General features: G+C 40.4%; 1 protein-coding gene across 12 annotated transcripts in view; it reads left to right on the forward strand.

The window, feature by feature from the left end:
* Positions 1-26108, forward strand: part of syngap1b (synaptic Ras GTPase activating protein 1b) — a 259686-nt gene that overhangs the window by 229064 nt on the left and 4514 nt on the right. For 6 of the 12 annotated variants that reach the window (XM_021323653.2, XM_036135450.1, XM_021323641.2 and 3 more), the window contains 3 exons: positions 765-976; positions 7581-7653; positions 24210-25086. In XM_021323653.2, the coding sequence (XP_021179328.2) occupies positions 765-976; positions 7581-7653; positions 24210-24515 (591 nt within the window). In that variant the 3' untranslated portion in view covers positions 24516-25086. Of the gene's footprint in view, positions 1-764; positions 977-1948; positions 6568-7580; positions 7687-12786; positions 12849-24209; positions 25087-26108 lie in introns of those variants that run through there. The other 6 variants (XM_036135455.1, XM_036135456.1, XM_036135451.1 and 3 more) reach the window with 6 other exon arrangements.

Raw genomic sequence — 26108 nt, forward strand, 5'->3', positions numbered from 1 at the left:
AATTCAAAAGTTTTGGTGTGATTCCTCCTGTCAGAGCCCCTGAGCAAGGCCCTCAACCCCAAGTTGCCTTCTGATCTGTGTATTAATGTAAGATTGTGCATCTGGGTGAATGTGGTTCTACTATAAAGAGCTTAGAGTATTCATTAATAGTAGAAGCGTGCCGCACAAGTTCAGTTCATCAACTATTTACTATGAAAATATTACACTAATAAATTATTTATAAAGTACATAAACTAAATTTACGTTAATGCAATAAAAAAAGTATGGTCTATAGTTTTCCTGAGCTAATTGGTTTGTTGTTTAATAGGTCTGCTGTTTTGTTGAGTCTCTGCCCTGATCAATGCATTAGTGAGAGAACTCCAATATTTACAGCTTTCTCACCTCAGAAGTACGGTGGCTGAGAGGTGCAAACAAAAACAGGCTAGCACACAAACACATGCAATGGAAAAAATGCTGCAAGCAGCAAAAACAACTGCAAGTCGTTCCACATTCATTCATGTGTCGCTTCCAAGGAGCCAGATTTTAATTATAGAGTTTTTATTTCAGCCTTTTTCCCTCCTGACCTGAGTGCTTGGAGCATAGAAACTGTAAAGAAGCCTGAGGCGGTTTCAAACTGCAAAGCCACTTACTTCAACATTAATTTGCAGCCCTAATTAGATAACGGTCTATTTAGGACGATATCACAAATGCATCTGTGTGTCAGGAAATAGTCCTGTTAAAATCCAAACATGCTGAGTTGAGCTGTTTTTCCCCCCCTGGCTCAGGTCAAAGAGTACGAGGAGGAAATCAACTCCCTGAAGGAGCGTCTACTGATGTCCCACAGAAAGCTGGAGGAGTATGAGAGGAGGCTGCTTTTGCAGGAGCACCAGACCAACAAGATCCTCCTACAGTACCAAAACCGCCTGGAGGACAGCGAGAGGAGGCTACGACAGCAGCAAATGGAGAAAGACACCCAAATTAAAGGAATAATTAACAGGTAATTGGAGGCTGTTTTTGGGATGGAGGGCAAACGGCGGCTCAGTGGTCTTCTGTAGGGAGACCGTGGATAAATACTTCTTTTTCTTTTTTGAATTGGAGCTCTTTATGTCAGTAAAAGTAAAAAAATAAAAATTAAATCCTGGACGTTTTAAAAATGGGGTTATCCTCTAAATACCAGATTACTAAATTGAATTAAAATCAGTGCGTGAATGTAGAGAACGTCCACCAAACGCCCTAAATGAGCAGTTAAACCCTGAAGTTGGTGCGGTACTTTTAGACAGAGTTCACATGTACATCCTGAAGGAGAACCTGCTCTTTTCACCAGACGTCTTGCACTGTAGCGCAGTGTGGGACGCTGTTTCCAGGTTTATCAGCTCCTACTGTCGCGGGAGCAAGGCAGTACGACACATAGGTGACACCAGAGACTGTTAAACGAAGGGCAGAGAGCTGCGGCTTCTTAAATTAGCCCTGATTGTTGCTTCCCTTCAAATCAGGCCAAATAGTTTTTGATTCACCTCCAAGCAGTTGCTTCAGTAAATCTGCTGTCAAACCCTCAGGATCGGGCTTTGCTCTCCGTTACGGCCTCGTATTCAGCAAACTGCAGAGATCTCTAGCTGGGACTTAATTTACTGGGTGCCTTTGTGACATAGCAGCGGGGCAGTCGGTGACAGCAGCGTTTTATCGATTTCCAGCATATCAGGTGGTTCATGAGTGCGAAGTGGAGAATCGATCTCTTCTCAGTCGTGTTCAGGCTTGAGACCAACATAGCCGCGGCGCTTAAAGATCCCATTGTGAGAAAAAATGCAGAATTGTCAGCGATCTCTAGCTTAGTTTTGCTTTATTTACTGCGGGGAAAGTTTAGTTAAACAGAAAACTCTGCCATGTTTTCACATCTTGTGATAGTCTGTGGTCTGCTACTGAAGGGTGGATGTCTGTGACAGAGAATATTGCCACTTCTAATCCACTCCAGGAAAGAAGACTCGGAGTGAAGACAGGGAGTCCTGCTCGTCCGTTAAGGAAAAAGCATCTGTAACGCTCTAACTGAGCTTATAAAACAACCTTAAACTGCCCTCCCTCATCCAGTGCTGTTGCACCCACCAGCAGCCATGTTTTTTTTTTGTGTGTTTTTGTTTTTTTTATGAACACATGCTCCTTTACCGGATTTTGGAATCAGATGGGATAATTCCATATAGTTTTCCAATAGTTTTTTTTTCCAGAAGATCTCCTAGTAAAAGCACAAAAGGAGTGAGAATTTAATAACTTCAAAGGTGGAAGAGAAAAAAAAAAACTGCACTTTTTAAATGATTGTTTTTGGACTTTAATGCACAGGACTGGCAAAGACCACGGTTTGATACGAGCTCTTCCACTTTTGTTGAAGGTGAACTCTGTTCACTGGAGGACTGCTGAGGTTTCTCTGCACAGAAGAGACGTGGGGACTAATACCTCTCTCCTTTTTTATACGTAGTAGGAGGAGGACGGAAGATCACAAAAAAAACTTGAATATATTAATTGTGAAGTCTCGGACGGAAAGGCATAGAGGAACTATGCTACATTAGCAGTGCTTAAAGCACCCCCCCCCCCCCCCCTTGATTATCTCCCTCTGGGATTTAAGCTTCAAGTGAATACAGACACTCGCTACCAAGGCTTACACTTGTACCTTGTGCGTCCCACCCTGACCATCTGACCGCACAGGGACCAATCACGTAGCAGATCTGGATGCTTCCGAGTCAGCTTTGACTCACAGATCACTGAGCCAGACCACGTCAGAAAGTGCATTGCAGGACTTGTGCATCACCTGGACACATTAGGAATGAGAATGCACACGAGAGCAACGCGGCCCAGAATGCCAAGAAGCAGCGTCTCCGGCCATCCTGCCGGATTGACTGGACTCCAGAGTCTAAGTGAATTAACAAGTGCAAGCATAGCCTTATGTTCTGTTTCCTCCTCAGCTGACCTTCGTGTTCGGCTGACTCCTTCCAGTAGATTACTAATGGTGAAATGCAAGCTCAGGTCTGATGTTGCTCCTGGGTCAGCTTGCAGAAATCTCGTCTTTCCCTGCAGAACTAAAACCTGTCTGCATCGTATTTGTTTTCTTTTAGAAAAGCCTTAATGCTCTGTGTGTGAAGTTTCCTTAAGCTCAGAGCAACGCCAGTATCTGTTAATAGACCGGACCTGGTCTCTGCAGTCTAATTTAAACCAAAGCAACACGTTAAGGGAATAGTTTGGACTTTTTAGGAAGGCGCTGTGAAGAGGTTAAAATTAGTCATCTTACTTGCCGCAGATAACTCCTCATACGTCTGAGTAAGGCCCCGACTGAAGCAGATTTCTCATACCTTACAGAACCGAAAGGCATTATGAAGAACCTGTATGTCATAATTACATCAAACCTCGTATCCTTTAGATTGTTGCATACATGGGGTTTTACAGTTTGCATAAATCATTTATGCAATCATATATCAAATCATTTTCTTTCTTTTTTTCCTTTCTTAAATTAGAAACACAAAAGCAGGGCAAGAAAACAAACCGCTGCTGCCAGGTTACAGCTGCTGCAGGTATGGCAAGCAGGATTTATTTGCAGGTAACTTCTTGATTGAAAAGATTTCAAACTACCTCAGTCGGTTTGGGCTGAACTGTCATCCAAAAGGGTGATGAAGGGTTTCTCTAGCTAAAGAAATTGTGTTTGTCTCACAGCAGCAGACGTTGCAGTGTGTGTGAATACATGACAAATTGGCTTTCCATACTTCCACCACTCGCTTTCCACATCTGCTGCAGTTCACTGGGAAGAACGGTTGATAAAAGCAGGCAGGCAGATCCCTGCATCGCTTCAGTGCAGAGTGCTTCAGACCGCTTCTTCATCTTTGCATGTTCTGCCGTTGCACGCAATCAAAAGCAAGAAATTCACATATTCTTTGTCTGATTGAATGTACCAGACTATGAGGCGTCTTGCATGATGGTTTGGGATAAATACAAATTGAAATAGAAATCTATGGCTATTTACAGTAATGGCTGCAAGTTTTCAGTTACTAAAGTATTTGGGTGTAAAAATGGGAAAGAAATAACTCCAATGCAAACAAGATGACAGTATAATTTAATTATCTAGTAGCATTCATATAAACTTCTAGAAAATGTTTTAGAGCAAAGGTCAGAACATCTCACCTTTAATCAAACATGAGCTCGTCTAAGGATTATTCTTCTGCAAGTAAGCTGTCTCCTACCCGTAACTTCCCCGCAGAACCCCTCATAAAAAGAACGATAAAAACACACAAAAAAAAAAAAATCCAAACTATTCCTTCAAATTCTAAGGTATGCTAGTTTAAATCTACTGAATCCACTTTACCTGTAGCATATGTAATTATAAACATGTATATTTGTTTGGTTTCTAGGGTAAAGATCTTATTAGTTGACTACAAGTTTTAGACACAGCATTGAAGTTATAAATATAAATTACATTTTTTTTCTCAAGCTGTTTGCTTTCAGTCGAAGAGATGGAGCGATGCAGCGGGAGAGAATCAAATCTGTGGTCTGTATTGCACCTATAAAAGTAATAATCTATTTTTTAAGATAATCCATATCATATTAAATACAGCGATGCAAGAGCCATAGCAGTAATGAAATATATACATATATATACATATATATATATAAAAATGAATGGTAAAAGTATATGAGAGTGAGATTTTAACCTTGCAATAGCTAAGTTTTTAGCCGGAGAAGCGCAATAACAGCTACAATATGTCTAGGTGTGCTGTTTGTGCAAATGCACATGCAGGATTCTGATATATCGTATGCATTTCCTGTACATAAAGAAACAGTGACTACCTGCCAAACTCTTCTACCAGGTGCCATCCACAGCACCCACATAAAGACGTGGAGTACTGTAAAGTACAAAACGCCACAGAGGCAATATCGACAACCATGACGCAACTCTGACAAAGTTTGCTTAAGTTATTTAAAGTTGTTTTTTTTGGGAGAAGGGGTTGTTCTGTACAGTGTTTGTGACTTTTTTTTTTTTTTTTTTTTTTTTTGCTTCTTAAAAGAAAGCCTGCAATGAATATTATTTATCAATGAAAGCATTTATGTGTATGATTTTGCTGTAAATGCTCGGTATGATTTACTTCATTGGTCATTGGTGGTGTCCAGTGACATGGTGATCAGAACAGTCGTTTGAGAAAGTTAGTACTGTCGTTTAACTTATGCAGTCACATTATTATCATTACTATTATTATTATTATTATTATTATTATTATTATTATTATTGTTTAAACAAAAAACATTCATTGATAGGAACAGTTAAGCAGCTGGAGGGAATGGCCTCATTTGGACAGAAATTGTTCCCATTCAGTCAACTTCTGAGTTTGTCACTGGTTTGGTTTGCAAGGAGCTTGCGTGTCAACAACGGAAATAAGAGGGCGTTAAGATTGGCCTCCTGGGCAGAGGGATGGTGTTATGGGCTTTTTCATGAAATTGTTCAGCGTATCGATGTAGCGCCGTAATAAAGAATCCGGCACCCGCGACTGGATTAAAGTTATATATTCTTCCGTCCGTTATCTGCACTCGCTCATCCATGCATGGTTTATTGGGGGGGGGGGCTGGTGCCCATCCCCAGCATCCAATTGGCAAAAAGCAAGACGTTACAGCCTATAGCAATATTTGCCAGCTCCTTGTAAACCGAATCATTTGCAAACCCATGGCTGGTCTGCATGTGGTCCATTTTTCCAAATCTAGCCATTCCCTTTTGATGTTCATTCTTTTTTTGTTTCAGAGATATAGGTAATTTCCTGGTGTCCATATATCTGCCTCTCCTCTGTAGCAAGAATATCTGGATAGGCTGTGTGGATTGTACTGCAGCATATCCGATGTTTCAATCTTGCAAATGAATTTGTGGTGGTTATGAGTTTTGGCTCTGTGTGTGTGTGTGTGTGTGTGTGTGTGTGTGTGTGTGTGTGTGTGTGTGTGTGTGTGTGTGTGTGTGTGTGTGTGTGTGTGTGTGTGTGTGATGGACATGGCTTATAGCAACAGCCAAGGGTTTGTTTTTCAGTCTTTTTTTTATTTATTTGCAACAGATCTGTGTCAAATAGCCACACATATGAAACAATTTCTTGTTTTAAGCAGGCGAGGTGATGAATTGCACACCAACTTGTTGATGGAAGGCGGGTTTTCAATCAAAGAATGGAAAGTTTTGTTGGCAGAGGTCATTAAAATCCAATGTATGTGCAGCTGCTTTTTGATCCAGGTCTGTCTTTTCATTGACTTTACACCTTTGTCTCCTGCCTCTTTTTTTCCTCGCTGTAGCACAATATTCAGACATTGTGACCTCATGTTTGGTAGATGCATTGTTTTTTTGTTTTGTTTTTTGACTAACTGTACGACTTGACCTCAAAAGCACACTACTTGAACTGGATTTTCTTTTTGTGACACATCACCCACGCAAATCATTGTCTGCCTTTTGAAGTCATGTCGAATCTTAATGCTGTACAACCATGTTCCATTCCATTGTTCTTTGGGACGGTGCAAATATCTCTGTCTGTGCTGATGATTTTACCTATTCTCTTCTTTTGTAAAAAATAAATAAATAAAAATAACAACTCTAAACTCTGTACATTGTTCATGGAATAAAACATCCAAACATTTATGTTTGAAACTTTACCTGTGGATTTTCATTCTTTATTTGTCTGACCTGTCCTCAGTGTTCTCAGCTGAATGATATGAATGTGATAAAAGCGGACACAGTAAGACTTGATTAATACCAATTTCAGAACTGACCTGTTTATCCATTCTCATGAAGGCCTGATAACCCGATTATCTTCATATAATGGTAACTGTGAGAGTGAAATGAATCCTTGAGAAACGTGAAGCCATGAAATCTGTCTTTATTTATTCTCGGTAACTTTTCTGGGCACGCGTCACCAAGCAACAGCCAGTTAGCTCCGAGACAGACATGTTTGAGAAGCGTTGTTGGATGACTCTATCTGAGTAAATCCCTGGCTCCTGGATAATCGCAGGAGCTCGGAAAGATGCTCGGCCCGCTGGCTCGTGAAAAACGCAGCGACGCTCTCGCTCAGGTCGGTGAGACGAGGCTTTGAAATGATCAGTCAAAGGATTTCCACCCCGTCACTTGGTCAGTTCTTGTTACATAAAACGGGACAATTCCCTTGGGATGATTGGGGATCTGCTACTGAACCGACCGCCCCGTCAGAAACCAGGCCTCATTTTTCCACAGTTGGCCTCACGTCGCACTTTGTAAACACCTTAAATTGGACACAAACGCTTTGATGAATCCCATGGGGGCGAGAAGAGGAAAAAAAAAAGGCTCCATAAACGGAAATTGGCAGGGCCTGAAAAGCATGGCTTGGGTTGCTGCTGCTCAGCCCTTACTGGCAGCGTCTAAGGTGTGCAGCCAATCAGATCTTGGGAATCAGATGTGAGGTGCAGGTAACCAGGAACTGTATCAGCATGGTTTTGATGATTCAGATGTTGCAGATGCATCTGCTCAACGTTTTGTTAAGCCTGGATTCATAATACTCCCTCTCTTTCTGTCCCCCCACCCCCCTCCCCAATCCTCTCTCTCTCCCTCTCTCTCTCCCTCTCTCCCTGCTTCCAAGACTCGTGGCTGTGGAGGATGAAATAAGGGGAGGAGCCATTTATGAGCCAAAAACCAGGATTTTTGCAGATCAGGTCTGTGAGACGGCTTCTTCTCTCGTCGGTTCCGTACGTTGGCCCGTGTTATTTCCCCTTTCTGCTTTGCTCTTCTCTTTCTTCCCCGTCCCTTTGCTGTTGTCTGCTGTGTGTATGCGGTCCCTCTCCTGACTGGCTTGCCCTGTCCCTGACCTGTCCTCTATGTTTGGGTTTGAATGTCATCCGTCTGCGAGCTCTGACGATGAAAGACCGCCGCTGCTCTCGTTCCTGAGCTCAGCCAATTAAAAAGTCTGTCTGGGTCCGGCAGGCCTGCAGCTCCTCCTGTCTGACGTCGCTCCCGGCCATGTTTGGGAGGTCAGAAGCCCTGAAATAAAACCATGCAGGGCCCTGGGACACATGAAATCTTAGCGTCCTGAGTGTCTTCAGGAGCCTCGTTGCTGCGGTGCTTTTCGTTGCATGGTCTCAACCCTCCCCCTTCCCTTACGCTGTCACATTAAACCAGGCTCCTTTAAAGAATGAGTCATTCTGTAAATATAGTAAGTCCGTGTTAGGGTAACGACACACGTAATGCTCTGCAGAGATGTGGCTGAGAAAAACACCGGTCATCGGAGGGATTGCTCCGTCTGGTTGTGTCCTTTAACCATGGACCTGACATAGTAGACAAAAGTTAAAGAATCCCTAAAAGAGTAAAAAATACACAATATTTATCTCCACATGTGTTGAATATTAAAGTCATTGCTGCTTTATATGCATCTGAAAAGTTTTTTGATGTTTCCTCACAGCTGGGTTTTAGACTTACATAAAAAATTCGACAATTTTCTCTATTTTATGGCCTCTAAATGTACGTTCAGTATCAGATTTCATGTTATTTTTATGGCCCTCCTGTAACATAATGCTGTTAAAAAACATCAGCCACTTTACAGACCTCGCTTTTTGCCTCAAACAATCTCAGTTTTTATCGATTTAAATTATTTAAGGTAATCAAAGCAACAGTCTATCAAACTCTAAGGTCTGACTGGCTCTCCTGAGGATGCTGGTGTTCTGCAGTGAGGCAAGGAAGCTTTATTTGTAGCACATTTCAGCATCAAGACAACTCAAAGTGCTGAACGTGAACAGAACATCAGAAAGGAAACATTACATTACAGAGGAATAATAGCAGCAGGTTAAGATAAATTGGACTACAAACTTAATCTGATGATGTTTCAGTGAAATAAAACAGTTTAAATTGAACATTAATATTCAAAGGCAACTAAACAAAGGTTTTTAACCTTATTTTAAAGGAACTCAGGCTTTCAGCACTTTTCCAGTTTTCTGGGAGTTTGTTCCAGATCAGTGGAGCATAGGAACTAAATGCTGCTTCTCCATGTCTGGTTCTGGTTCTGGTTCTGGTTCTGCAGAGCAGGCTGGAGCCAGAAGACCTGAGTGGTCTGGAGGGTTGATGCCCTGATAACAAGTCTGTGATGTATTTAGGTGCTAATTCAGGGATTTATAGACTAACAGAAGGATTTTAAAGTCTATTCTCTGAGATCCAGGGAGCCATGGAAGGACTTCAGAACCAGGTCCATGTTCTCTACGTTCTTAGTCTTAGTGAGGACTTCAGAACCGGGTCCATGTTCTCAGTGATCAGTTCTACTAAAGATAAACATGGATTAGTTTTTCCAGATCCTGCTGAGACATCAGTCCTTTAATCCTGGAAATGTTCTCCAGGTTCTACAACCTCCATCTGATTGTCTTTAGATGGAGGTTCAGGTGTGAGTCCATCACTACTCCCAGGTTTCAGGTCTGATCAGTGGTTCCTAGCTGAAGCAGCTGAAGCTGTGAGCTAACTCTGGATTTCTCCTCTATTGGTTCAGAAATTATTACTTCAGTTTTATTTTTATGTTTTTTTGTTTTTTATGTAGAATCTAACCGGCAGGTGACAGAAATTCCTGCAGCTTCTGCTGCGTTTCTGTTGAAATTTTAGACGTTTCTTTTCATCAGATCTGGAGAAATGTGCATAGGTTTTACTGATAATGTTTTCCAAGCTCTTCTTTCAGACTTTGAGTGTCTTCACTGCACTATTGTATATAAATAATGTGAAAATCCTTTATTAGGTGCTCCTGATACCTTTGAACATTGAGACCCTTTTGATCCTTTGTAATCTCAGCGCCAGCAAAGGCTGAAACTAAAGGATGTAACTGTGCAAATGTGAAGAAAACTCCATTTAGGCACGGGAGCTTTAATTCAGGTTAATAGGTTTTATTATAACGGACCATGGTAATGCCTTCTGAATGTTATCTCAGGTTTACAGATACAATCCTCAACAGTTTTTCTGATGCCACTCATCATGGCAAGTGCAAACTATGCACTTTTTTATATTTAGGATAAATGGTGTTTGTAGTGTGGCATCATGAAATCCTGGAATATAAAGGAATAATGTAGATTTCTTCTATTTGTAGAGGTAAAACATTTTGACTCTGTTAAGTGCGATACAGTAATATTATGGCCTAAAATGTGTTAATAAAGTAAAAAGTGTTAAATGTTAATTATCTAAATGAGAAAGAACCAAAACTCAGATTATGCTTCTTATTTTGTAACCATTTCCCTGTTTTGTTATTAGTTAAAATTGATCTCTGACCTGCATTTGCTGAGCTGGTTATAAAACTCCCAGACTAACCTTATGTTTGTGAATCATTTTTTTATAATTCAGTAAAAGTTTCAGAATCAGATTAAAGTTTAATTACCAAGTTGCCTCATGCAACAAGGTATTAGAGTTTGAATTAAATAAATTTGAATTAACCTAAATTCAACTATGAAAGTTGACAGTTGACTACTCAAAGTAAAATGCATATTTTTTCAGTTGCTTGATTAAATAATAAATTATAATAAGAGAAATATTACTATAAATATCCTCAGATTCACCAACTATAAATGAGACATGAACTGAGTGAAACCTGCATTTAGGGGAGCCTCTAGTGGCACAAATTGAAAATTGCATCCAAAATAATTTTTTAATCCTATGTAGCTGCAAACCTGCTTCAAAACCAGTTTTGTTGGTTCTTTCTTTTGACAATATAAACAGTTTATGTTATGCTAATAAAAAATCCCTAAAGAAATTGCAATTTCCCCTACATATTTCCCTTAATCGTACATTTCCTTTGATGTTTGGAAATGTATCTCTTAAAATTACAGCAGTTTTCATTGGCAAAGCCTAAAAAAAAACTACACTGAACAAATGCATGTACCTAATATGTGATTGAAGATCTCTTACACTCAGGGTCACCCAGGCTCTTTGCAGACAAGCTTTTACAGCCGATGATTTAAAGTAATCATCTGTGTATGCAAGCATGGATCATGTAACCTGAGAGGATAACGAGTCAAAAGAAAGAGAATTTTTTGTTTCTGATCTTATTGGTACATATTGTAATCATATTTTAAATATAATTGATTTTATTTTGTATTGATTATGATTTCTTCCTCCCTGACATGTGAACCATAACAGCAGGACGAATAAAAGAGGGGCTGTCATCTACAGGATCTCATGATTATTAAACTGGTCTGTTAGTCTGACGCAGGGCTCTGCACCGCTGTGGCTCCGATTTAAAGTTGCTCTTTGGACCTTTAGAACCACAAGATGATTTGTTTTTTATATTAATACAATAACATAAGGTTTTAACAGATTGTATCTCTTTTCATTGATAAAATTTAATTTAATGTCCATAGCAGAATAATACTAAACGTACCAGTAATATTTTTTAAATTTATTATTTTTGCCATTAGGTTGGAAACCTTGTATTCATCACCTTTTCCCAAAAGTTTTGTTTTTCCTTCTTTTAACCTAAAAACAGAAATAGTCATAGACATAAATTATAAGTTGTCTTTTTTCAGAAAGGGGATGTAACATTTGTGGCTCTAAACGAGTTTTATTCAGCTGGACTGGTGGACTTTGGATCAGAAAGGCTGCAGATTCCTGGTTTAGTCCCTAAAAAAAGCACAATTTTAGTTACAGTTTAGTATCTAGTTAATTTCACGTTTTATTAAAATACTTAATATTATTGCAAATAAAAAGATAGACAATGAAATAAATGAAGTTGGGCTTTGAATGGGACTAAACTATTACTTCTGTTGGGGAAACAAAGTGACGAAGGAACCGAGCGACCTGCCTTCATCGTCCTTCAACTACAGCAGTATAATCATTACAGAAACAAAAGTCAAATTTCTGATAACCTACGCTGAGTGGTCATTTAATTGGCCATAAATTAAACAAGAAATTATAATGTCATATTTACTCCAATAAAAGCTGCCATTTTTTTTAATGAATGAATAATAATAATAATATCAGCCATCATGGATATAGACAATATTTGGACTGCGTTTTATGGGTAGTATTTATCTATTTGATTTTAAATATCTGTTTCAATGAGTTTTTGCTTGATGGGAAAAAGGTTTCTGTCCTACTACTTTATGTGTTTTTAAGTTCAGATGAATGAATTTTCTCCTGCGCTCTCTGTTGCATCGTTTATGAGTGTCTGACTTGTTGTGTGAGCAACGCGGCTCTTCCTTTGAAACAGAATCCTGAACCATGTTTCTGACTGTGTTTTTTTTATAAATGCAGTGATAGAAATATATTGTGGGGATTTCACCGCGCTGACTCTGCATTTATCTCTCTGACGCATGTTTGAAAAAGGGCATGTTCTCTCCCTCTCTGAAGCAGGGGATGTTCCAGATTCAGCTGTGAAGCCAGTTAATCAGCCGTTATCACATCCAGATGTCGTTGTGGGGTTGCACGAATTAACACCTTTTTGTTCTCCCGCTGCATGACTTGCTAATGATGAACTGCATGGCATGCTGTTGTGAGGCTTTCAGGCTGTTAAGGATCTGAAACAGTTTAGTGCGTTCGCCGTGACGTTCCGTGTCTCTATGTAAATGTGCCCCAGGAAGGATTTTCTGTATATATTCATGTTCTTGTTTTTTTGTTCACTTTGTGTTGTGCATTTTGTGTGTGAAGTTTGGGTGGCTATTGTATTTTTTCCTTGACCCTCACTGCCCTTCTGGATCCTTCCGTCTCACAAACAAGCTTTCCCTCCTGATTTTGGCTCCCTCCTCCCGCCTCCTACTTTCAGCCTTCCTTTCCTTTCCTGTCCTTTCCTCTCCTCTCCTCCTATGTTGATGAGATACGGTGATTTCTCTTAGGGGAGGCGTCAGTCCATCCTAGTGCAGCCCCGACTTGCGCCTGTCCCACCCCGAGTACCCAGGTAATAACCCAAACCGCCAAGCTGTCACTCTCCATCCATCACCGCTGCGTCTTTTCCACTTCTCCTGTTCTGTGTTCATCCCCGTCCACAAGCAGCACCCTGTCAGATCCACTGCAGGCCAACGCTTTTTACTTTCCCGCTCATCTTCGCTGTTAAATACCAAGCGGTCTGTCACAGAATGCTTGCACTGAGGGAGAAAGTGACAACAAAGAATTTTCAAAGATTTAAAGTATTTAAAGTGCTATACCATTCGGAGGCTGGAGCATATGTGCAGCTTTGTAGTTTTAACCGAGTCTACTGTGTAACAAAAGGGGGGAAAACATTAAAATAGTTCAATATATAGAAAGGAGATGTTAAAAATAAAGAATTGAGAGTTTCAGAAACTTTTGAACAAACTTAGGGAGAACAAGGGGGGAGTAATTGATTACAAAATCACAAAATCATCGATTACAAAATCATCGATTGCAAAATAATCGATTACAAAATCACAAAATCCAAAGTCTATTTCCAAACAGAAGTTAATGTAATGTTGATGAAACTTTACCTGCCAGCAGTTACAGGTTAGTTTTCACAACACACAGGTTACCCTTACAGAACTTTTACCTTAATATAGGGAACAAACATATTACATTTATATAACCTAAATGATAATTTCTGGAACTTACATGTTGCTTTTATAAAATGTACAAGTTACATTATAGAAGTTATATGCTACGTTTCAGGTTAGTTACTTTCTGAAATTAGCAGTTTACCTTTACAGACTTTAGGTTGTATTTTGGACATTTTAGGTCACTTTCCATGAACTTGCAGGTTGATTTCTTGCTAACTTAGAACCTGGAATTTGTGGGTGTTACTTTGTGAATTAGTTTTAAAACTTTTACAGAACCTTACTTTCTGGAACTGCTTTCCATAATCTTCTGATTCTGGAAAGTAAAGGCTCAGATCTGGAGACAAGTGTGGATTGCAACGCTTCAATCCAAAGCCATCAATCTGACTAGACCAGCGAGACGGCTGCAGATTTTGATGCACAAATAAAACAATAATAATCAAATTCTAAATAGTGACATTATACACTTTAGGTAAAACAAATGTAAAATATTTTAATTCCACAATGGTTTAATTTAATTTCTGTGGAGTTTCAAGTCATCCCAAAAGTAGTTTTCATGGTGTGAATATTTCTCGAAATCTCTTGAAGTGGTTCTGATCTGTTTTTAAGGCTTTCTGGATGTTTTCTTGAAATGAGCTTTGCCTGTTTCAATACTCGTTTCTTGTCCAGTACGGGACTGTGGCAGCACTTTGTGAACTGGCTCCTTTAAAAAGTAAAGAAAAGGTTTAGCAGAGGACGAAAGGAGGAATGCTGAGCCTAAAATATTTGTTGGAGCTTAAATCCCATACTCTGCCTTTCAAACTGTGCTAACTTTTTGGATATTTGAAGTTGATTTAATGAAAGAAACTGTTTCTCTTTGTGACAAACCGATTGCAACAGAAAAAGAAAAGGCACAAAGAAAACAGGCAGATCCAAGAACTTTCACCTGCTAAATTTGGCATAAAAAAAAACAAACCAAGACAAGATAAGGTTAATACAGATTAAGGGAAAAACAGGAAAATAAATGTTGCCGTGAGAAGAGTAATGTGCAAAATTAGAAAATCAGAAAATAAAATAAAAATACCAAAAATGAAAACGTTTGATAAGAGAAATGTTTTGCAACACAAAATGAACGAAGAAAGTGGGGATTTAAAGGAAAAGAGGCTAAAATGAAGCATTTGCTAAGGAGTAGAAAATAATTTCTGCAGCAGCATGAAAAGATTAGACTGAGCAATTTAACTAATTAATTGTTAATTTGTAAGAAAAATGTAGGTTTATGTTTGCATGGTAAGAAGGAAGCTGTAAATTGTAAATATTGTTTCCCTAAAAAGTTGCATCTTTTCTGTGACAGACCTCTAACGACTCAGATGACCTCAGAATGAAAACTTCTGTTTTTCTTTATTTCTTGGCAAATCACATGACCAGGTTTCTTTGCAAAAATATAATAAATATGTGGTTTATGCTGGTTAAAAATGTCCGTGTAAAACTGTTGTTCTCGCCACATGAAAACCAATTTTGCTCTCACTTGTAATCAGCAACAATATCGACCTAAATTAATAAGGAATTCTGGATTATTTTTTAATAATTTGCAATAGCAAATTGAACTTACCTTAAACATTGAATACACATTTAAAGTAGGGTAAGATAAATGGGGATTAAGAAGCTGCACGTTTCAGGTCACCACTACAGACACGGTGGAGGAATATAGCGAGAGGCTCAGACCGAGCTGCATTGTTTTTATGGATCTAGAGACGGGAAATTAGGGGAGGAATCGCTGTAGGAGGAAGTCAGAAGTATGTGAGGGTGGAGCGGGAGATGTGCACAGTCAGCCAGACAGCGGTGAGGTGTGAGGTTAACCAATAGCCTGGCATTGATCAGCTCTGACCATATATTTGTTTGCAGCAGTGATTGGCAGGTCCAGCAGGGAGTATGAACACCATGATCTGTGAACGCCGAGAGTCTCCGGGGTTAACCATCCATCCATCCATCCATTTTCCAAACCGCTTCTCCCTCATGGGGTCGCGGGGGGTGCCATCCAAAGCAAAGGGCCGTGCACAAGAGAGGACGAAGAAGAGGACAGGCAGGGTGGAGTTGATGGAAAAGAGGTTTAACTGAGAGAAACACTCCTAATATTTTATTTTAGAGTGATTGAAATGGACACAAAGAGGATCTGATATGTTAGAATTGGGCGCAAAAGCCGATTAGTTCAGATGTGAAGGGCTCTGGTCAGGAGGACTCCTGTGTGCCTGCCTGTGGAAGCAGACCTAGGGCAGCCCCAGAATACCCTGGAAGGAATGCACATCCCCTCAGGCCTGGGAATGGATTAGGATCCCCCATTATAAGCAGGAGAGTGTTGCTGGGAAGTGGGACGTCTGGGATTCCGTCCTGGACATGTCGGATAAGCGAAACCCAATCAGTGAGAGCATGGATGGATGATACTTCAGGTTAAGCAGTTTGCAGAGAAAGCTGGAGAGATCAGAGATGGTTTGGACATGCGCAGAGGAGAGAAAGAGAATATATTAGACGGAGAATGTTGAAAATAGATCTGCCATGTAAAAGGGAAGAGGAAGGTCACAGAAGAGGCAGTGAAGACCAGCATCCAGAGGGTTTGGGTGACGCCGGAGGATTTTAGGGATAGGATGAGATGGGGGCAAAGAAATAGAGATTACCATGCAGTTTTTTCTTTTTGCACATTTAAAAAGGAAAACATTCTCCATGTCGTTTGATTGCAAAATACTTTTTGACAAAAAAAAACAAAAAAAAAACGATAATATATTCACACAAGCACTTATTTCATGGCTCCACAAACTTCAGCACAGATTTGCGAGCAAGACATGAGGCATGTCACTGTTTTGGGCTCTTTTTTTCTGGCCCCAAAAATCAACTTTTAAAATGTCTTCATTCTTGTCGGTGAATCTGTCTGTAAATGATCCAAAAGGCCCGCTTTGATTCTCTTTTAACTCTACCTTATTTCTATAAATGCCATGTTTTTTTTTTTTTTTTGCTTTGTTTTCTGTCACTATGCATTCCCTGAACACACATCTGCTGACATTTGCCTCCAGGCTTTCATCCACCCCCTCCCCACCCTCATCATCATCATCATCATCACCATCATCATCACCACCACACCCTCTGATAAACACTGGGAATTGTGTGAAATCTCCGTATCTGTCCCAATCCTTCCCTCAAGAACACCGATGACTGTGCCCACGTTTTTCTGTGCTTTCTGTGTCTTTCAGTGAGTTTGTGTTTGAATATCTATGTGTTTGTGTATCTGTCCGGCATCCGATTGTGTTTGGTTGATTGTTGATGTGAGCCAGCTGTCTGTGTCAGACGATGTCCAACACTCATCCCGTGTTTCGATGTTGGTTTCCTTTGCCAGGAAGTTAGAGCTCTTTAACCAGCATAAAGGTTTAAGTCTCGTTAGTCATGAACTCCATAAATATGGCAGGTTCCAATTTTTAACGTTGGGTTGAGAAGGACCCAGTCCTCCGTCCAAATTGGAGTAGATAGAGGTGACGTGTACCACTCGATGTGCTGTGTTCCTGTCTCCAGTACTGAAAACCTCATTGCCATTACACTGAAAGGCCACAATCCTCTAACTAAGTAAATTAATAAACGCCACATCCACAAAGAGCTATGCACGTTTGGTAAGTTAAAAAGGATGTCAGTCAACATTTTGCCATGTTTCTTGTCCACCTGCCTGATTTCTGGCTTTAATAGACATGTGTATCAGCCTACACATGAGTATTAAACCGCGCTGTGGGTTGTGTTTGAGAGTCACAGGACAGTTGTCACCCAGGTTGTGTTACTGGCATCCTATTCCTGTTTATAGCACCAGTTAGAACTTTAAAGTGTTTTTTTTTCGTTTGTTTGGTTCTGATTGAGAAGAGAAAAGGCAGTTCGCAGAAAAGTTTTGGGGCAAATTTGACCTGTTTGGTTGTTTCTTTTTCCATCTTTTTAAACAAAACAAACCCTTCAGCTTAAAGGGATCACAACCACCAGATACAAAAAAAAAAAAATACATATATATCTGGTGATAATTTGCTTTTAATCTTTCCTTTTTTTTCTACTGGATGCAAGCTGTTGCTCTTCCTTTCTGTCTCTCTTTTACGGCACTTCATTCCACTCACATTGCAAGAATTCATACCTCGTATATGTTGCACATAAAGGAATCTCATGCATGCAACTTTTAGGGGCTAAGATAAAAAAAAAAAAAAACATGCCACGCATTATGTCCAGCAATTTCCAGACAAATCCACGCCTCGCCATTTCAACATGTATCAGCAGCTTGATGTTTGGTAAAGAGAAAGGAGTGTTTGAAGTGGGAGGTTGAGGGTGTCCAGTCTGCTGTATAGTTGTGTGAACCATTTCTGGTCAGAGAAACAGACGTTCTGACCGGATAGCAAAGCGAACAAAGGTCGAAGTGATTGAACAGAGGTCCCCACAGTTCCCTTATTTCACTTCTGTACACCTTCCGTTGTGGGGGAACGCTGATGTTTTCCCAAGCCAGTTGCACCATTCAGGACAAAGTTATCTACTCCCCAAAATGAGCGAGAAACAAAGCATTTTTAAACATACTAGTTTTTGCTACGAAAGACACAATTTCTTCTACAAAACAACTATTTCAGAAAAAGCGGGGTCAGTGTCAGCCCTCCTAATTACTGACCTTTTTATTCAGCTGTTCCTCAAACCACTGTTTGTGCAGTGATGTGTTTTAACCTGGTAATGCTATAGGCTTGTAAAAGTAGGGTTTTACCGGACCTGTCCCAGCTTAGTCTCACTGTAAAAAGCTCAGTGACGGTTCAAGCTTTCACTTGAGAAAGCATCACGGCAGAAATAACAGAGATCTGTTCAGACACGACGATGTCCACAAAGCAGGAGAAGGATATACAAAGTTATCACAGCATCCCAAAGTGTCAAGAACTGGAGTGGGAAAGTACCACGATGAGAGGACATCTGAGGCTACATTCACACAGCAGGCAAATGCGACCAAAATACCATCTTTGTCCCGTCTTTATCCCGGCAGTGCGAACGACCTAATTCCGATCTTTTGACCTAAAAAAAGTATCGGATCTTTTTCCAAAGGTCCGCAGTCTGAACGATCGCATTTTATCCGTCTTTTATCCGTCACACAGACAGCAGTAGTCGTCGTAGCTATGCAAACGTCTTGTTATAATGTGCTCTTAAAATCCCATTGCTTAATAACGTATGTATAATAACACAGAGGTGCCGGTATTCACTGTTACAGTTTTCTAAAACAAAGCTTTATTGAACACTTACAGTAACAATTACATCCGTAAACACTGTGCTGCTGAGTTACATCTACTTTCTTCTTCTGTTATCTGTGCATGTGGGTCACTTTTGGGTTCTTAAACTGTTCAGACTGAAGTCTGGGGTGGGGGGGTCCTATTCAATTAGTAGTATGAACAACCATGCAAAATAAAAGTTAAAGAAATTCTGATTTCAGTATAAAAACGAAATTGACCGTCAAGACCTGTAATGTGAATGTAGCCAGAGAGCCACAGCATGCAAAAACCAACCTGGCATAAGTAGCTTCCCAAAGACTTCAAAACTAGTGAGACATGTGTCTAAGGACCATAGAACAACATATAAACACTAGTGAATGACTAAGCCAAGTCTTGAACTGTAGCCTTGACGAAGACAGCCTATAGAAATCTGCACATGAATGGACTTTAATTTTGTAGACCACTCAAAACTCAATTTCTGCAGAGGAGTCACCTTTAAGGTAGCAAATACTGTACGTAAGTCCAGCAAAGCAGCACGCGTTCAGCACGTAGGTTAGCTTTCCGTTCTGATCAGTCAGCATATTTACACTAGATGCATAATAGGTTGAGGTTCTAATTCCAGACATGTAGACGCTACTGTTTGGCAAGGAGTAAACAGCAAAACAACTTCCTGTGTCAAAGTTCACTTCCGAAAGTATCCCAAAATATTAGTCGAGTCACAGTTTGGCCACAAGGGGATTGTTGACGCTGCTGGTAGATATGATGCACCCATTGGCCCTGAGCTTTCTCCTGTCCTCTCAGAAGATCTCGTCAATGAGGGGAAAGAATAACAAGGTGCACCTTCTACTGGGTGCAAACATTCCTCTCTTCGCAGAAACACGTAGCTGTGGAGCATATTATTATTTACCGCTTTTAAAAACATGTGCGTTAGCCGCGCCGCTAACGTTTACGCGCCCAGCACATCCACTGCTTACAGTAAGACAGCTTTAGGAATGCCAATGACAACCTGAGGACAGATTATGCATGATTGAAACTTGTCCTTTGGTCAAATAGGAGGAAATTTGAAATTTTGGCCATAGATACATTGCTTGTTTTGAGAACGAGGTTAAGGGTGTAACCAAAAGTACAACGTTCCCACAGTGGAAAACAACACTGGGATTATTGTGCTTTGGGATGAGTCGTGGCATCTGGAACTGGGAATTTCAACAAAAGCTCATTAAATGATGACCTTTTGTTGAGGAGACCTGACAGATACTGTTTGAGAACTTTAACAAATACCTGCAGGCTGTTATCTTGCAGAAAGGATACACTGTCTGGGAACTTTTGAGACACTTGCATTGCTGTATGCACAGTAAAATAACGTGGAAGTAATGTTTGAAAAAGCTATGTTAAAATCTTTGCTTTGTTTAACAGCTTTTGGAAAACACATCTAAAGAAATAACATTTTAATGTCCTGAGTCTGGCACAAGGTCTTCCCCCAGTGGAACACACCTGGAAGGTGTCCAGAAATGATCCTTGCTACATTTGAGAGATGTTTATTGATTTCTACGCAGTCCTCTAGCAATCCTGTAGGGAAAGCACTTAAAGTTACTTTTGTAAAGTAAAATTCTCCAATGACCAGCTTAAGACAGGTTAACGTAAATCAACTGGCAAATTAAAGGCTTTACCTTTTGGCAACGCCCCCTCTTCATCACTATCAGTAAAGTTCGCCCATGCCCATGTAGGATGGGTAAAGCTGCCCACGGTAAAGTATCCCGTGGCAAAACTGTTCCTGATTTGCTGCAGGGACGATACTGATGGTTAACCACACAACCGAACTCCACTTCAGAAAACCCAAACTATATATTTGAGAGCTCCAGTAAGGAGTGGCCTCATCTTGATGTATTTCCCTCCTTTCATGGTTAGAAAAGAGTAAAACAGATTAACCTTAAAGTTCCCACGGAATATGTGCCAGGCTTGAGTCTGTTCACACAGAGACCATTTCAGACATGCTCTCCAACCCCTGCTTTCTTTCCTTTACGTCAGACCATGATCATTTACATGCCGTACTGGACATGTAAAAGCACTTCAGAGAAACACAGTAAAATTTGTCTACAATTATGATCTGCTTTTCTGTGTCAATAAATAAATAACATTGCTGTTCAGATTTGACCAATTCACTTATGTACTGCAGTTATTTGTGCTGTTTTTAAGCAATCTTTCAAAATGTCTGACCCAAAAAGTCAGGGCAGACGGCGATCAACGCTAATGGGGACAAAAAAGTTCATTAAAAGGTCATGTTTTCAAAGAGGTGACAGGAATTGTCTTTGACACAAGTGCAAAGGAAAACTGTGCAAAATTATTTAAAACCTTAGTTGTACTGATTATTGCTAAGTAATATTAATAATAAAAGTAGTAGTTTCAGTTGACTTTTAAAAATGAAAAGATTACATCTTTATAAGCACAAACAAAAGCTCCTCTTCTTCACATTTTATTTTTGCATTTTCTCAGGGAATGCACTAAAATATAAAAAAAAAATGTATTCTTCTCCATCACTGCATCACTATTGTGTAACATAAACATGCCTTTGAAATAGGATACTGCTACTTTAACACATTTATAAGTATAAAGTGTTATATTGAGCAAGTCTAGGAGGGGCAACAGCTAAAATGTTTGCAATCATTTCATTTGTAGCACCAATGAGACAAGCAGGTCTATTGTACTCCGATCAGGCTTAACATTATGACCACCAACAGGTGATGTAAATAACACTTATTGTCTCTTTATCATTGTACCATGGCCAGGAAAAAAAAGCAGGAAATATGGGCAGACATCTGGATTTAAGCAGGTCGACAATGGCTGCATAGCTGCTCTTATGTTCTCGTGTTGACCGCTCTTAATCGGCAAAAATGCCAACAATGTGAATATGAGCATCTGCTGTGGCCCTAAAAACCATTTAAGAAGGTAACGTTGTGGATGGCCAGGTGTGTATGCAATGCTTACCTTAAAAACACGAGGCGTCACAATGTGATGAGGGAAGAAAGCAAGCGGGCGGATACATTGTGATGCTTTGGACAACGTTCTGGAGGAAAACATTGGGTCCTACCATCCAGTCTGAGACATATAGCATTGTTTCAAACCATGCAAAACCCAATGTTCTCTCAATAAGACCTGGTTCAGCAGCATAATGCATCCTGGCACAAAGCAGGAATGGTTTGAGAAGCACAACGACTTGCTTGAGGTGCCGACATGGCTTCCAAATTCCCCAGATCTCAATTGAGCACATGTAGCATGTGCTGGACAAGCAAGTCCAATCGGTGGAGGGCCCAGCTCACTGCTTACTGGTTCTGAAGAATCTTCTGCAGACATCTTGGTGTCAGAAACGCCTGCACACCTTCAGGGTTCTATTGTGCTGCTCGCTTTGTTGGGCCAGGGCGCTTCTATCAACAGCAGGGGGACCAAGACAGTATTAGGTCAGTGGTCATAACATTATGCCTGATGATTGCAATCCAGTTCAAATTCAGTTCAAACAACTTATACCAATACATTTAATATATTTGTTATATTGTAACATTCAGATCCAACAACATACAACTAAAGTATTATGGTGCAATAAAGACAAATTTAGTTAATCATGAAATGATAATAAATCAAAAGTTGTCTCAGAAAGTATTTTTTAGCATTTAATATACCTCCCTACTGCATTCTGCTTAATCTGATGAAGGCTTTTTAATTACATTTTTTTGGGCTTCCTCATAAGTAATCTAAAAAATACAGTGAAAGAATTCGGACATAATTGTGATAATGGGGATAATAACTGACATATTAAACTAACAGGCAGAACAAAAATGTAATTTTGTCTCATGTGTGGCGTCGTGGGGAACATTGAGCTGTAAAAGGCGTGCACTGAAAACAAGATGCTTCCTGGAAGCCTTAAGGGTCAGAGTTCAGAGTTCAACTTTTCAGGAAGAATCATAATTTCCAACCACAAAAGCTGCAGGCCTTCACTGTTACAAGAAACATCGTTAGCAAAACGACTCTGCATATGACAAGATGACTGCAAGATATCAGAGCACTTGAATTTGTATTTATGTGGGAGAATATGAAATCAATCTAAGAATCATTAAGTTTGCAGGATGCGTTTATATGTATAGCATCATTAATACGCGTCAAATGTATCAAAACACATATGAAGCACCACATAAATGCATTAAAATAGAAATCATGGATGACCTCCTAAAAAGACAGAAAAATCTAAGAAACAATACAAATATCAAGGAAATATTTGGCTTTTATGGGTAAGCAGCAGTAAACAGTAATGTTGAAGTTGAACTGGACATCATGAAGCAAAACCGTGTCAGATAAGACCCCAGTGCCCAGAATAGTTTTATTTGTCCTATCAATCTTTGCTCAGTGCAGATCTCAGTCTAAATCTTCACTTTCATGTCCATCAGCTGCTCTCTTTTAGATTACGTTTAATGCGAATCAAAGACGGCTTAGACATGTCCAACCGTGGACTGTGAGCTGGGTATCTACCAGATCTTTACCTGGACTCCAGACAAGGGAGAGCGAGATATTAACCAATTAAAAGCAGTTTCACAGGAACTTTAATATCATTAAAAAAAAAATGTATCTTGTTAAGGTTTTAAGTGTTTTGCTTGCTTACTAATCTAAAGCTCCTACTTAAGCATATGAGTGCAGCAGCTCTGTTAGCGTTAAGTTGGTAGATTCTGTTTGGAAATGCTAACAATCTTTGGGGATTTTGTGCTTTATTGCTTCTCAGATGTGGCGCTGACGCCGATGTGGCTTGCATGCTTACAGGTCTAAGTTGATCCTTTAGTGTTTTAGTAAACGTAAGATGTTTTCTTTGGAACGTGGTTGGTATTTAAGTTTTGCAGGAACCTTTAGGTGTTTGCTTGATCTGTGCTCACTGGTACGGAAACCTCCTGGCGTTGCCTGATGCCCGTCACACGACAAACACGACAAACACGACAAACACTCCTCACTTCTCATCCCAGGAGACTCGGGATCTTTTTGGCCTTGAAGAATGTTAACACCCCTTCATCTCCTCTTTCTCTGTGTCCCTTTTCCTGTGCTGCCATTTCTATTGGTGTTCGTCATGCATCGGCCTCGTTACTCATTGGGCTCTTTCTCTCCTCTCTCTGTGTCTCCTCCTCTGACCCCTAATCATATCCTTTTTTTTATTTTTACTTTATGATTCCTTCCTGCTTTCTGCTTCGATCATCATTTTTTACATGTCTTCCCTCCCACACACTCTTACTATGTTTAAATGTTGACATTTTCCCATTTCAAATCACACGCTTTCTTTCTTGTTCTCTTACCGTTTTTGACTGATTGCGCCTGCTTTTTTTTTTTTTTTTTTTTCGCCCCCGGTTCTGAATATTATTTTCTCAACATGACCTTATTGGACACATCCTTATTATAACTCATCATCCCTCCCATCGTTCATTGAATGGCATTTCTCCTACGACCATGTCTCCCTGCTCCCACTCCTCTTTCCCTTCCCCTCTCTCTCTATCTCGCTAGGAGGCCCAGCTTTCCTCCCTGGGTTCAGCAGACCCCGGTGTGAAAACTCAAGGGGGAGGAGGAGGAGGAGGAGGAGGAAAACAAGGAGGAGCGCTAATCAACGATCAAGGCCCCAGAATCTCTTCCTCTGGCATTTTCTCCGGCACATCGCCCAACAATGGAGGCCTCCCCCAGATCGTAGACCTTCCCTCCTCACCCACTCCTGATCCGCAGCCTAGTCAGAATGAAGAGCTCCGTGGCAATCTAAAGACAGCTCCACAGGCAACTGGATCCACAGCAACGGCAACTACAGGAATTGCAGATTGAAAGGGGGAGTAGGTCAAACACAACAACGAGGAGCCAAATCAGAGAGAGATGGCACAGAGGAGAGAATAACCCCCCACCCCCCCCCCACCCCCCCACCCCTTCCCGTCCCCATTTTGTTTCCATTTTATAGAAAAAAAAAGAGACTTTCCTGAAAGCAAACATGTGTCCTTATGACCCGGGCAAGAGAGAGAAGAACACTGTGAGGGAGAGGAATAATAATCACACTGTATCGTGCATTTAACACAAAGGGCTCTTCAATAGACTTGATGCTCACGTGGAGCTTCAGAAAGTATCCGTCTTGCAGGACAAGATGATGATACTTTATCACCTTCTTTGAGTCTGTCAGACAAACCAACCTGCTCGTTGAGTTCATTGCCTCTCTTTGACTCCATCACATAAGGATCAAGCACTGAACACTTTCACCCCAAAGACTTCAGAGTAGCCTTCGCCGAGGAAGCAGTAAGAGCTGTAAACAACCACCAATCTCATGGACCAGCAGTGCCTTTTAAAAGTATTCACACCCTTTCAAACCTGTTCTCGATTTATCTCCTTACGACAAAATAAAAAACGTATTTTGTCATTTTATGTGAAAGACACAAAATGGTGCATAATTGTGAAGCAGAAGGAAAAGGAGGGATAGTTTTTAAAGTTTTTACTGATAAAAGTCAAAAAGGTGTAACATCCGTTTGTATTCAAGCCCCAGATTTATTAATTAGTAGAACCACCTTTCACTGCAAGTCTTTAAAGGTACGTCTGAACCAGATTTGCACATCTAGAGACTAAGATCTTTGCAGATTCGTCTTTGCAACATTTCTCAGGCCCAGTCAGACGGAGAGGAGAACATCGGTTTTCAAATCTGGTCACGGATTCTCAACTGGACTTAGGTTTGGACTTTGACCGGACCATTCAAACGCAAGATTATGATTTAAACGCTCCCATTGTACGTATCTGTTAAGGTGAACAACTGCACCAAGAACAGACTTTCTTCCAGGATTGGTCTGTATTTAGCACCATTCATCTTCCCATCGACTCTGACCAGCCGTACTGTCCCTGTGGAAGAGACGTATCTCCACAGCATGATGCTGCCACCACCGTTTTTCCTCACGGTGAGCGTGTGGCCAGGGTGATGTGCAGCTTTCACTTTCTGCCACGCAAAGAGTTGCATGTAGTCCAAGCTTAAATTTCATCTCCAAAAAGGTTCGCTGTGTCCCCAACATGAAAAAACAGCTTTCTTCTGGCCTCCCTTCCATGAGGACCAGATTTATGAATGATTAAAAATTGTCTTTTCGACAGTTTATCCTACCCTAGCTCTGGATCTCTGCAGCTGCTCCACATTTACTTACTCTTGGCTGCTTCTTTGACTAATTCAGATGGACTTCCATGTCTTGGTGGGCGTGCACTTGTGCCGTCCACTTTCCCCGTTCAGGAGATGGATCAGAGCTCTGGGAGAAGTTCAAAGCTCGGGATATTTATTTTTTAAACTCAACCCTGTTTTACATTTTCCACAACTTCCTCCCTGACCTGTCTGCTGTCTTCATTGGTCTTCATGATGCTGTTTCATCTTTAATGTTCAAACCTCTGAAGACGTCACAG

Source organism: Fundulus heteroclitus, chromosome 3 (assembly GCF_011125445.2).
Source record: "Fundulus heteroclitus isolate FHET01 chromosome 3, MU-UCD_Fhet_4.1, whole genome shotgun sequence".
NCBI lineage: Eukaryota > Metazoa > Chordata > Actinopteri > Cyprinodontiformes > Fundulidae > Fundulus > Fundulus heteroclitus.